Genomic DNA, 13,972 nt, shown 5'->3' on the forward strand with positions numbered 1-13,972 from the left:
TGTAGTAACTATCGTTATTGTTATTATTACTAATATTATAATAACTGTTGTTACTATTACAATTTAATATCTTAAAAAATGGGCTTTTCTCTTTTGAACATTCCAGTAATTTTTAATATTCATCTGTACGGACGTCATTTAAATAAGTCTTTTTCAAATAGCGTATATATGTTTTCGCGCTTTTCTTTTTTCTGCATTTTAAGAAATAAAAAAAAAAATAAATAAAGTAAAATAAAATAAAATTTATATTATGATGAACAACTTCCATTACGTGTAATTACACTTAACTACATAAATCCACTTATTTTAATCATTCATCATTTACGAAATTGTTGAAAATGAAGAAGTTTCTCATGATAAAGCGAACTTCTTTTTCTCTTTTTATGCACATATATATATATATATACACTTGCATACATATATGATAGCCTAAATTATATGTTTAATATCAGCAAGACTTTTAAGAACTCATATTTTATAGCCGATAAAATTATTCAATGAAATATATTTTCATTATGATAATCTACGCTGATTCAACAAATTTTGTAATTCCCTCTGTACGTATGGGAAACATTCAAAAAAGGGAGATAAATGTGTGTAAATTAAAAATTTCGCACTTGGTAGTTTGTGCTGATGAAGAAACTTTTCCCTTATTAGCTCTTTTTTTTTGTTTTTGTTTTTGTTTGTTTGTTCGTTTTCTTTTTTTATTCACTCATCAGTTTAACAATTTTTCCACTTACATCCTTAAGGTTAATGGCTGAATTTTTATTGTTGACTTTCTTATTCTTCAGCTGCTTATTTTGATTGTTGCCTTTCCTATCTAAGTTAATTTCAAACCGCATTTGTTTTCTTCTTTCTTGTTCCCTTTCCCTTTGATATTCATACACGAGTTGGCTATTTTCCTCTTCAAAAAAAAAGTAATTTCAAAAGCGTGCAGTAAAGTGGTAAAGTGGTGAATTAACGAAACGATGATATAATGAAAATGCTTCGCCCATCGGTGTTCAATTAAAAAAAAAGAAAAAGAGATTGAAAGAGAGTACTCCTTAAATGAATACAATTTTTTGTTATTTACGAAAAACAACGAAATAATATAAAAATAAACGCATTCGGATGAAAGTATATGAAAGTACAAGAAGGCAGGAAATGATTTTTTAATAAAATGAAAAATTTATGTCAGAAAAAGGGGACTTGAAAAAAAACAAAAAAGTCATACATAACAAGCTTTTTAGAAGAGATAGCACGTTATATGTACTAACAAAACACATAACACCCCATATATTTTCGCGCGTTCAACATATGTATATATATATATATATATATGTATGCGTGTGTGTACGTTTGTATGCTTCTCTTTCCCTACCGGTGTATTTTGTTAGAGCGGTAAAGTACGAATAAATTTTATTTTCAAGAATTTGCAGCTTTTTCATTATTTCATTTGTATTGATATCATAAGAAAACTGTGTACAAATATAATCTATTTTGTTGTTAATATTTGTAAATGATATCTGGTCTTGATTATTTTTAATAATATTTTCATATTCTGAAATTTTTTCATTATGTTCTTTAATGAATGTGTTAACTTGTTTAATTTTTATGTCTATTTCCTTATTTTTTATTTGCATATTTTTCTTTTTATCTTCATATTTTTTTTCATATTCTTCTAATTCATATTCAGCATTTTGTGTATCATCAATAAGTTGTAAATGTTGCTCTTCCAACATATTAAAATTGTCGATTAATAACTGGGAGTTTTTAATGTACTTTTCCATATTTTTTGAAAAATGATCTTCTTCTTTTTTTTGCTCTTTTATTTCTTCCCCCTGTTCCTCCTTTTTTTTCGCTTTTTTCTTATTCAATGCATTTTCGTCTGACGTATCGCTATTAGCTAGTTTGTTCAAGAAATTTTTATATTTGTCTAGTTCTTTTATTTTTTCATCTTTTTTTTCAAATTCAACATTAAGTTTACTAATTTCTATGTTCAGCAGTTGGACTTGATTTTTTTTTTTCTTCTTCTTTGAGCTTATCTCTTCGAATTTCTGCGTCCGGTTATGTAGTTAAGGGGGAAAAGCACAAACGGGGGAAATTAGCGAAAATTAGTGACAATAAGGGGAAATATTTATTTTATGATTTTTTCAAAATTAAAAAAATAAAATAAAAATAGCTCTTTATCAAGTATTGATAATTTGGTTATATGCACGTGTACGTAGTATATGTGCATGTATGCAAACGTGTAACACCGACTAGCTACATTTAAGCAACGCTCATAAGTGAGGAAGCATTTTCATGTGGAAGAAAATAATACACAAACGACCTCCAAAGGGATACCTTTTTTTTTTTTTTTTTTTCAGAATGCAAAGTGGAAAAATGAGAAAGTTTGTGAGGTGCACATGTATATTCATACATATGCATGGACATACATAAACATGTTATAAAAACACAAGAACATCCATAAATACAATATGTAAGCATATGCACACTTATGAAAACAATATGAAAACAGATAAACACTAATGAACACACTTGGTTGTTCACTTGTACGTGTCCATCAGTGCGCATACCTTAATGAGCTCCTCCGTTTTTTTGAAATTTTCTACTAAGGACTCTTGAAGTTTAGCTGCCTCTTTGTTTATATTTTTGCTCATATTGTTTATTATATTTTCCTTTTTACTTGTATAATTATAAATATCATCAAGCCTTGTTTTTTTTTTATACATCAAAGTCCTTGCAATGAATATTTCTTTTTCTAGATTAATGAAATCTCGTATATTACTAGTATTTTTTTTCCTCCATCTCTCATTTGGTAGAATGTTTTTGTCTTTATTACGTTTGTCATTATTACTTTTGTTTTTGCTATTTATGTTTTTAAAAATTTTTCTATTATATTCGCTTGAACTTGTTTTATGATCTGGTGTTCCTATTCTAATTTCTACTAAATTTTTTTTGCTTATCTTTTTTTCCTCTAACTTTTTTTTTATTACCTCTATATCTTTGTCTTCGTGGAGTTTTAGAAGCTCCTTGATGTTATCGCTGAGTTGGTTTTTGTTTTTTCTTTTTTTTGTTGAAACGTATTAGAAGGAAGGGGTGCATATATATAATTAAGCATACAAAAGTAAATTCATGAACATGTTTACCAGGTAAAAAAAAGAACTGCATACATACTCACACACGAGCTCATACGTACATACATTCACACATGTATCACCATGTACAACTATATATATATGTGTATGTATATGTAAGTAGCTGTGAAGGAGCAAATGGTATGCAATAAACAGGAGCATAAGAAAAAAAAAGCATGCACAAGTGCAGCTATTTTTCATTTTAATAATACTTTGTGCAAGAATTATTCTCCGAGCTCTTATAAGATGGAATAATTAAACTTGTATACTTATAGTAAGGGGCTTCTATGGGCTGCTCTTCCGAGCTTTTTAATTTATCACCTGTAATATGAAGTAAAGAAGACAGAAAAGCGATATATCTCATATGCCTTCCAGTTTTCGTATTTACATATGTAACACACGCAATTTTTTATTTTTTATTTTATTTTTTTTTTTTTTTTTTCTTTTGTAACAGTTCTCCCCCGCTAATAGTCGTTCCTTGTCTATTATCTTGGGAAAAAACAATAAAAGTAAAGGGAATAAAATGAGGAATAAAATGAAGAATAAAATGAAGAATAAAATGAGGAATAAAATGAGGAATAAAATGAAGAATAAAATGAAGAATAAAATGAGGAATAAAATGAAGAATAAAATGAGGAATAAAATGAGGCATAATATGAGGAATAATATGAGGTATAATAGAAGGAATAATGATGATGATGGGGTGGCTAAAAGGGAGGTGAATAGGAAGGAGAATGGGAAGGTGTAGGAGCATTATCAGGTGGCATACAACTTATCATGCGCAACCTATTAAGCATACCCGTCTCCTAGATTCCTCAATGATTGTTTCTAAATTCTACACCAAAAAGGAAGCGTTAATATTATGTAGAGTTTATTTTAAAAGGGAATGTCAACATTTTTGTTCTTTTATATATTTTCTCTTTTTTATTTTTAATTTTTTTTTTTTTTTTTATTTTGTTTTATTTTGTTATATATTTTTTTTTTTTTTATGAATAAGCGGTTAAGTAATACTCACATTGTAGAAGTCTTCCTCACTCATCCTGCCATATGGTTTGGAGACTTTTCAGATTTAGCAGCAATGAGAGGAAGAGGAACATATTCCAGCATATACATACATATACATATATATACACATATGCATGTATATATACATACAAACGTGCGTGTGACCCAGAGCCTTTTACTAGGGCATGAAGTGCATCAGGCGGAAAACCCAAACTCAAATGTAGTTGAAAGATATGTTATTCACTTCCCACTTTTTCCTTTGCTTATTTTCCCCTTTCGGGAGGAACTAAGATCCCTAATATTTAGTAGGATACATTTCAAAAAATAAAATGAAAAAAGAAAATAAATTTATCCCCTTATCATAAAACAAGAATTAAATAGCAAAATAAAAGAAGAAAGTTAAAATAAACATCATAGAAGTTAAAAAGGAAAATAGAGTATTATCAGATAAGAGCTTACTATAAAAATTCCTTCAAAAAATGCAAATTTAAAGTAGAGGTGGGGGAGGCGCAAAAAATAAAAAAAAAAAAGACAGAGAAAGGAAATAAATATATAAATAAATGCATAAATACATACGCATAGATATATAATGCATAGTTCACTCTCCCTATTGATACTCATAAAATTACAGAGACACATGAAAAAAGTGCCTATCTTGTGTTCCTCAGAAAAAAAAAAAAAAAAAAAAAAAATTTCATTCATTACGCAAAGTAAAGTTATTACTACTGAGATATAAGGGCAACAACTAAGAACATAAAACGCAAATGCTTAAATACGGGCACAAATAAATATTCATTAGAGCAATATTATATTTATATATATATATATATATATACGTACACACACACGTACTCGTGGGGCACTAAAGGGAATAAATACATAAAAAGCAATATTCGCATTTATATAAGATGAAAAAAAAAAATGCTCTCGGACTCACGAAAGGAGTGACAAAAAACAGTGCAGTAGATTTATATATAATATTATAAAACTTCCCTCAATTTTGCCATAAAAAGAAGGGGAAGCGAATGGACAACTTTGGAAATTGAGGGGGAGGAAAACATGTAATAAGAAAGTGCAAATACAAGGGGGGAACTACCATACACAAGCAAATACATGTGTACATATATAAACATGTATGCATGCACATTCTTATTTATATGCCTTGCGTACGCCCAAAGAAGCAGCCCTAATTTTTTCTAAAGGTACAGGCATACAAGCATATATAAATACATATATAATATATATATATATATATATATATATATATACAAACGCAGTCTCTCACATATATATACACACTCGTGCATGCGTGCGTATGAATCGAGGCTCCAAGAGCAGGGCAGCTTAAATAATGACTTCAAATACCCCAAAATATAATAAGGGTCTAAAGAAGGAGGAAGCACCTCCGTACGGGGAAGTTTTAGTAAAGTGTGCGGAAGATGAGAACTGCGACTACCAAACTAAGATAAAAGTAAACATAGGAAATAACCAGAGGATATTATTGCTTATACGGCATTATAAAGAAGAGTATTATTTAATAATACATCAACATAAATTAATAGTAGCTTATCCAATGTATTATACTGGAATAGCTCCTGAAAAATCGATATATAGCTATAAAGGTTTTTATGAAAGAGGAGATGATGACTTTGATAAACAGAATAAAAGAGGACATGATAGATGCATGAAATATGAAATGAATCTTCATGAAAGGTCAAGTATTCCTGTCTTCAAAGGGTTTAATGATAAGTCTTTTTCTATGTGTTGTTCCTGTTTCGATATTCCTTTTGCATATGAAAATATTAATACTGTATATCCGGATTTCCCTAAAGATATGCGTTTAGAATGTCCTACAGATAACAGGTGGAATAGGAAATTATTTAAAGAAAGACTAGTGTCTATTAAGAGAAGTGTTCGTCATTTACTACCATTCTATGCAATATTTCGTTTTAAAAAGGAAGTAAAATTATATCTTATTTTTAATATTACAATTATAAAAAAGGAAAAAAGTTTTTCCGACTACTATAATTTATATGAAGAAAAAACAAATTTAACTGCAACAAGTTATAGATATGTATTAGATGAGTTAACCAATTTTATGAACATATATGATAACAACAAGATAGTTAGTATATCTTATTCTTCATCCGCCTTTGATGATATTATTATTCCTAAATTTTATAATAATTATTTATTATACCCATTTTATCCTGAAGAATTGTATAATATTAAATATGACACGTTAGATTATGGATGCTCATACAACATAGCTGATAAATTTGAATGTATAGAAAGTGATGAAAGTAGGTGTACATATACTGAATCTAACTGCTTAAAGAAAACTATACTAATACCAAGACACTATATTTCACAGAGTAGTGAAGAAGTTTGTGGGATCATAGGTTCTAATCTTAATTCAAGTGAGAAGGAACAACACTGTGTTGCTAAACATGAATGTATTCAAAATACAGTAGAATCATATTTAAATAAAGCAAAAGAATTTACAAAAGGAAATGAAGATATAGTCACAAAATTACCAGTAATAAATGGAAAATATCCTCATTATATTTTTCAAAAAAAAGATTATAATAAACAGAATGCTGATAAAAGAACTGTTGATTATTTCACAGATACTAATATCCATCATTATGTTGCTTATGAGTATTATAAGGAAGACCGCACGGAATTTATTATAAACTTAAGAAACAAAAAGAAGCAAAACCTGGCTATGAGGGATTCCTTTGCCCCAATGGCCTATGGACAGGCCAATCCCCCTACCCAAAACCACACGGGGATGGGAGGAAGGAGCAGTGTAAGTGATGTAAAAGGCATAAACGACATACGCAGCATGCGCAGTAATAACCCTGGCAGTAGTGAACTGCGCTACAGAGTGCAAGGGGGAGAAGCGCCTGAAGGGGAAGAGGACAGGAATGCGTATGACAGCATCATCTTTTACATGGAAACGCTGAATGAGTTAAGAATAATCAACATTTTATACTCAGATGTATGTGATAAAGTAAATGAAGACAAATGTGGAGTCCTCGTGCACGTATGGAACCCATCGAAGGAAGCTGTTAAAGCAAGACTAAAATTACAATGTAATATAAAATCCGAGGGAAAATATACGAGTGAAAAAAATTTAGTATATGATGAAGGGGTATATCAATTTTTGTTTTTTTTTCAAGTACCTATAGAAACCTTTAAACTTTTTAAAAATTGTAATGTTTATGCTTATGGTGCTTTTAAGTTATATGATGTACAGACATATGTTGAACATAAAAAAGGATTTATTAGAAATCTTTTTTATCATAAAACTAAAAATATTAGTAGTATGAAATTATACTCTGATGGGATAAGGAGATTCATTTGTTGTTCAGAACATACGGAAATTTGCAAAATTAAGAATATTCCTCATTGTACTGTTGACGAAACTTTAAACTTGTTAAATGTTTTCTTCTTTATCTTATTTCTAATATTTGTTGTTATTGTCTTTCTCACTGGAAATAATAACAAAAGAAATAGAATATCCAGTCAGGTTAATGCTGGAAGTAGCCAAAACTCCTCCGTAGATGATGACAAGGATAGCTGATATGCGGTTAGCACCTATACTTCTGGGAATAAGAAGTGATATTATATATTGTAAATATAATTATTTATATAAAAATGGATTACCCTCACGTACAAACAACTGCACACTACTTGCGCGAAGACACCCTATTCGACCGCTATATCAATATAGGTAAACTTTATTCAGATAGTTATACATGCATATTTTACTTATTTGTGGAAATAGAAATCACTTAGAGGGGTGAAAAAGAGAACCTACAACACAGTGCTCATGAGGGAAATAAAAAAAAAAAAAAAAAAAAAAAAAAAAAAAAAGATAGAAAAACAAATGAATATATAAATAAATATATAACTAAAATTGTCAGCATTATGTCTACAGAGACATATATTTTGAGCACTCTGCCCCCATCCCCATCTCAAACTCGTCCCTGCTAAAATGTAGAAGGCCAAATGTAGCACCCTGTTACCCCATGCCAATATACTGTTGTTATGACGTCATTAAGACTTCAATATTATGTCAGTAAATTTGTTTCTTATCCGATTAATTTATTCTCACCTTCTCACCCTTCTTTTCTATTTTTTTTTTTTTTTTTGAGTAAATTCATGTCCATTTTTTCACTTACATTACTTAGAGTAGCCGCCTACATATACATTACAAACAGTCCAAAAAAAAAAAAAAAAAAAAAAAAAGACTTAATTTTTCTAAATATATCAATAAATTGTTCCATGTTAAACATTTCCACACCTGTACAGGTAACTCACAACTGAAAGTATGCATTTATATTATTCGGTTTAAATGTTTCACGTAACTCTGCAAACGTGAAGGACCCATTTTGCATAATAAAATGTTAAATGGTGTATATATGATTAAAGAGAACAGTAACTATAATACTCCTTTTGCACATCCACGAGGAGTCTGAAAGTGGGATCCAGTGGATGAAAAGCGAAAAAAAAAAAAAGAAACACTTACAAGGACAATTATTTTTTTTTTTTCCCCCCCCCAGATGTTTCTACGGGTACCCTTATTCCTTCTATATAGCCAATTACAGGTGAAGTACTTCACTCTTATGCTTTTATTCTAAAATGTTGTTGCAACATCGTTCAGCATGCACGCGTACAAATATGTATACATATATGCGTATACATATACGTAGACATATACATTATGACTGCCACAATTTTTAAAAAAAATGCATTTAAGCTGAATGTTTTTGATCCTCTTTCGTTCGCTCATCCAGGTTCCCATTTTTTTCTCTAGAGCTACTGTTCACACGGATCAAATGAGTGGATATGTTTTGCTATATTCTGGCATATTTTGAAACATTTTGTTATGTTATGTTACACTTTGATATATCATGTTATATTTTGCTAAATTTGCTGCATTTTGTTTTATTTTATTTTTCGGAAAAAGGAGACAACCTTCTTTGGAGATAACCCCTTGTGTGGCGCAAGGAATAGGATGAAGAAAAATAAAAAATATGGTTAAAATAATTTCTAACTGTTCTCTTAAACTTTTGTTCTGTCAAATGCCTTTGAGAGGTATATATTACTCACATTAAGAAGTTTTAAATATATTTTTTATATTTTTTGAAAATTATTTATTTTTAAAAATGTGCATGCAGACTTAACATTAACGTGCGATTAACTTTTTTTTATTTTATTTTTTTTTTTAAATATGGACTTGGTTACATGTGAGAGCAAGTACTGTTATAAATAAATAAATAAATATGTACACATATCAATATATGTGTATTTATGAGTATTTACATCTATTTACATATATTTATGTCTATATACTGCTATTTACGTAAATTTACATGCGTTTGTATGGGATAATTCCCCTTTAATGTTGTTGTTTTCTCTTGCTTGAGCTCTTGTTCTTCAAGTAAACTTCTCGATATAACCTCACACGACATACAACAGTTGTTCCTGTGGCTTCATATTTAATCTAGATTTCCAATTATCCACTCTACATCTTATACTTTGCTTCTTCTCCACTTCCCATCTTCTACTCCCCCTCATTTTTCTCCATTTTTCCCGTTTACCAACCCGTCAAGCGCGTAATAGCCATTTTAGTTATTATATAAAAATATACGTTTAAAGCCAACTTTTTTTTTTTTTTTTTTTTTCTTAAATAGTAGACAATAATAATGGGAACACAGGGGAGCCTTTCTTCACCTTCCTCCACAATTTACGATTCCACATGCATATCCAAGGAGAGTACGGAGGAGAGGGATGATACCCCCCCTTCCTCTGAGTATAAAAGAAGTGATAAGAATTGGTTTGCAGTTGAAAATATAAAACTCCGAAATAAAATAAAACATTTAAAGGGAAAATGCGAAAAAATCAGAAGGGCCCTGAATGTCAAGTGAGTGCACAAACGGAGCGCCGGAACGTACGCGCGCATATGAATGTGTGTGTATACGTACGTACGTGTATGTATATATATGTATATATATGTATGTATATATATGTATGTATATGTATATATATGTATGTATATATATGTATGTATATGTATGTATATATATGTATGTATATATATGTATATATATGTCTGTATATATATGTATATATATGTATGTATATATAGGTATGTATATGCGTGTATGTATATGCGTGTATGTATATGTGTGTATATATGCGCGAGTTCACTTGCGTACGTACGTGCTTCCAATCAAATGAACCGACAGAGGAACATGTTCGCGCCCTCATGTGTCTCATTTCTAGGTGCGAACTTCTCAAAAATAGACAAGAAACACAGCCGAACAAAAACTTCTACATAGAACTAGATAAAATACTGAGTAAAAGGAAAAAAGGAAAAAAATTTAAAAACACTTACATTCAAACGGATATAAACTTTCTAAACCCCTTTTTAAAAACATGGGGATGTTACTTTGAAGACTATGATATTAAAAAAATTTCAAGTGATGGAGAAGTTGAAAATTTAAGAAGAAAAAGATTTCAGAAAAGTATAAGTGAAATTCGATATGATAAAAATATTCAAATAAAACGCAACGATTTAAATGAAGAAGGTAAATGTGAAAAAAAAAAAAATAAACAAAATTTTAGTTCGTACATTGATAGAAAATACTCCATTATTAGTAAAAATTCAAATTCGCTTAAAATTCCTCAGCATATTATATACAAAAAAAATAATTTAAAATATAGCTTATATACCGATGATGAAATCATTTTCATAAAAGAAATAACGGAGGATGTTCCTAGGAAGGGAAAGCATGAGGACCACCACCAGGAAGAGCAGGATATGCAGGAAGACGTGCAAATACCTCTTGAAAGTGATCCATTCGCTAGAACTAGCAGCTTACAAGTAAAGGGAGATTATAAATGTAACGGGGAAGGTGCCATCGGCCAAAATGATACGCAGAAAGTCGTCATTCAGCTAAGTGATAACCGACAAAGGGGTTATCCTTTGCTTGATAGGGGATACGTTATCTCAGGGCATGGACTACCGGGAGAAAATTTAAAAAAGATGCGAAGGACCTATGATGAAAATAAATATAAATCTTACAGCATGCACAAAAGCAATAACATACATATACACGATGATAAGAAGTCATATAGTAGTAAAATAGAGGAGGGGTATGCCGGGAACACCTGCGAAATGGAAGTAGCACCTAGTGAGGAAGATAACAATGATTTCACATTGAGGAAAGAGAAATTTTCTCTTAATTTTTTTGACACAAGTGCTATTTCGAAAAACGACTGTGGTGTACTTGCGAATGAAATAGATAGCAAACTACAGGGTACTGGAAAAAAAAAAAAAAAAAAAAATTGTACATCTTCAGATGAACAAAGTATTCATGGTAAAGTGGTAAGCAACGAAGAGATGAAGGTACAGCAGAAGAGGGGGAATCCAAATGAAGGTGATGCAATCCATGTTAAATGCAGAAGAAATAAACTCTTTTTCAAAAACAACAGTATTCATCATAATGAAAATGATAACATAATAAACCAATATATGTATCATTATGAAAAGCCAATAGGAAAAAGTTGGAGTTGGTCTAATTTTGCAGAAATAGATATAAATAAACAAAACAAAGAAGACTTTCGTTCTACCGAAAAAAATGCTAATGAAAGAAGGATAATAAGAGATGATACAAATAAGAATAACAATATGAATATTATTTATTGCAGTTCTTTTGAAAGTAAAAAAAGAAACAGTATTTCGAATACCATTCAACATGTATTTGTAACAAATAGTGGAAGTAGTGGTAGTCTATTCAACAAAAGTGTAAGGAGCAATTTGAGAAACGAAACTCTGTTCAAAGGGGAAGTCACACATTGTGATAATGGATATACACAAAATGGAAAGACATGTTTTAACCTAACTTCAAAAAGTGAAGAGGAAAATTATGAAAAGATATCACTACTATCAAATCATTTTAGTAATATCGGAACGTGGTGTTGTCAAAAGAACTCTGACAAAATGGCATATTCTTCATATTTTATGGAGAATAGAAAAATGTGGTCTTTACCACAATACAATAGTAGTAAATACGAATCAGTCATAGCACATGAAAATAAAAAGGGGTCAAGTTGTAACTGGTCAGAATACATGATTAAAAAAAAAAAAAAAAAAAAGTTATCAGTGGGCATTTGTGAAGCAATACCACTTAATGAGGGGAAATTTTCTCTTCGTGGAAATATTATTTTTCGGGAAAGAGCACCTCAATCGGCATCAAGTAAAATAGCAAAAAAAAAAAAAAAAAAAGAAAAAGAGAAGAAAACAAATGAAAAAGAAAATAAAAAAGATAACAAAAATGAAAATAAAAACTACGATGGTAGTAATAATAGTAATAAAAATGGTGGTAGTAATGGTAAAAATATTAGCAATAACTTAAAATCAGTGTCTCCCTCTGCCTCTTCTCTACAAACAGAGGATGAAACGACATTATTTAACTCCGAAAAAGATTATCACTATATAAAGAACATGGATGATACCAACAAAAATGAGAAGAAAGATACCCCAGGTAAAGAAGTGAATCTACTTCAACATAAACATTATCACTTAGCTTCAGAAAGGAAACAACTATTAAAAAATTCAAATGAAAATTACTACCAACTGCTTAACATGGGTGGTAATAATGAGGACACAACATCTTTGAATGATAACAACGAATTTTCGCTTAGCGATGTTGAAAAGATTGAAAAGAGCTCCCATCAAATTTGGAAAAGATCACTACAGCATAAAAAGAAGGCATTTCTCTTTTACCTATAGTATGGGGATACTTCCCCCCCAACCCACTGCATACCAAGCTCTCTCTCCCACCTTGTTAAAGAAAGTAATGCAATAATACTTTAAGTATTCATACAGGCATTTACATATATACATATATATATATATATTACATAACAACCACATGGTATGACACGGTATGCACTTGGCTTGTGGGCAATAACCACCACCACACAAACACTAGCGCACGATGTTTTTTATCCCCTTTCGAATCATATGGAGGAAAATAAAAAATATGTTTAAATTAGAAAAAAATTATTGGTAAGGTTAAGAAAGTTCTGTATTTTACATTATTACATAAAATGTAAAAAAAAAAAAAATTAAACACAGGGTACGATAAAACATAAAAACATGAACATACTCATATGTACGCGGTGTGTGCGCATTTACTCATATATATATATATACATTTAGGTGCATACAACACGCGTCCATACATGCGGTATATAAAAAAAAAAAAAAAAAAAAAAAAAATAAAATGCATAAAAATAATAATGTTTTATTTTTTCATTTGTAAAAAGTTTTATTATAGGTAGAGGGAAATAAAAAGCATGTGCGGATGTGGTACACTTGATTCCTATTTTCTTATTTTTTTTTTTTTTTGTTCTTTTTGGTCGTTTATAACTTTTCTCAATTAAATATAAATAAAAACAATTAAAAGAAAGACTACAAATAAAACTGCAAATAAGATATCGCAATAGAAAATGTAAAAACAACTCGGTAAAATGTACGCGACGTCTATATTCGTTTTAACAATTTGTATTTATATAAATCCTTTTAAAAGGCTCACATATATGTATACATAGGTAATATAATTTATGTAAAAAATTTTTGGAAACTACGTTAACTTGCATGTGGAAACGCCATGTTGCGTATTCTTAAAGTTGATAAATACTCCTATGCGAGCGTAGTAAAACGTATACAGAGGTATGTAACACTTGCACGCTAAAAAGACTAATTACAATTTTTATGTTGTCATTTTGAAAAGGGTATTCAGTAGCATTACCATATGTACTCCTTT

General features: G+C 29.9%; 3 protein-coding genes across 3 annotated transcripts; 2 read left to right on the plus strand and 1 right to left on the minus strand.

The window, feature by feature from the left end:
* Positions 1-134: 134 nt before the first annotated feature.
* Positions 135-4,158, minus strand: PmUG01_10034900 (conserved Plasmodium protein, unknown function; the record flags this gene model as incomplete). Its single annotated transcript, XM_029005545.1, has 8 exons — positions 135-191; positions 741-904; positions 1,361-2,036; positions 2,559-3,048; positions 3,332-3,440; positions 3,572-3,608; positions 3,919-3,954; positions 4,135-4,158. The coding sequence occupies 8 exons, from the start codon at positions 4,156-4,158 to the stop codon at positions 135-137; spliced, it is 1,593 nt and encodes a 530-aa protein (XP_028862123.1).
* A 1,317-nt stretch (positions 4,159-5,475) lies between these two features.
* PmUG01_10035000 (conserved Plasmodium protein, unknown function) lies at positions 5,476-7,713 on the plus strand (the record flags this gene model as incomplete). Its single annotated transcript, XM_029005546.1, has 1 exon — positions 5,476-7,713. The coding sequence occupies one exon, from the start codon at positions 5,476-5,478 to the stop codon at positions 7,711-7,713; it is 2,238 nt and encodes a 745-aa protein (XP_028862124.1).
* A 2,128-nt stretch (positions 7,714-9,841) lies between these two features.
* On the plus strand, positions 9,842-12,933 carry PmUG01_10035100 (conserved Plasmodium protein, unknown function; the record flags this gene model as incomplete). Its single annotated transcript, XM_029005547.1, has 2 exons — positions 9,842-10,059; positions 10,422-12,933. The coding sequence occupies 2 exons, from the start codon at positions 9,842-9,844 to the stop codon at positions 12,931-12,933; spliced, it is 2,730 nt and encodes a 909-aa protein (XP_028862125.1).
* Between the last annotated feature and the right edge of the window lie 1,039 nt (positions 12,934-13,972).

Source organism: Plasmodium malariae, assembly GCF_900090045.1.
Source record: "Plasmodium malariae genome assembly, chromosome: 10".
Classification (NCBI taxonomy): Eukaryota; Apicomplexa; class Aconoidasida; order Haemosporida; family Plasmodiidae; genus Plasmodium; species Plasmodium malariae.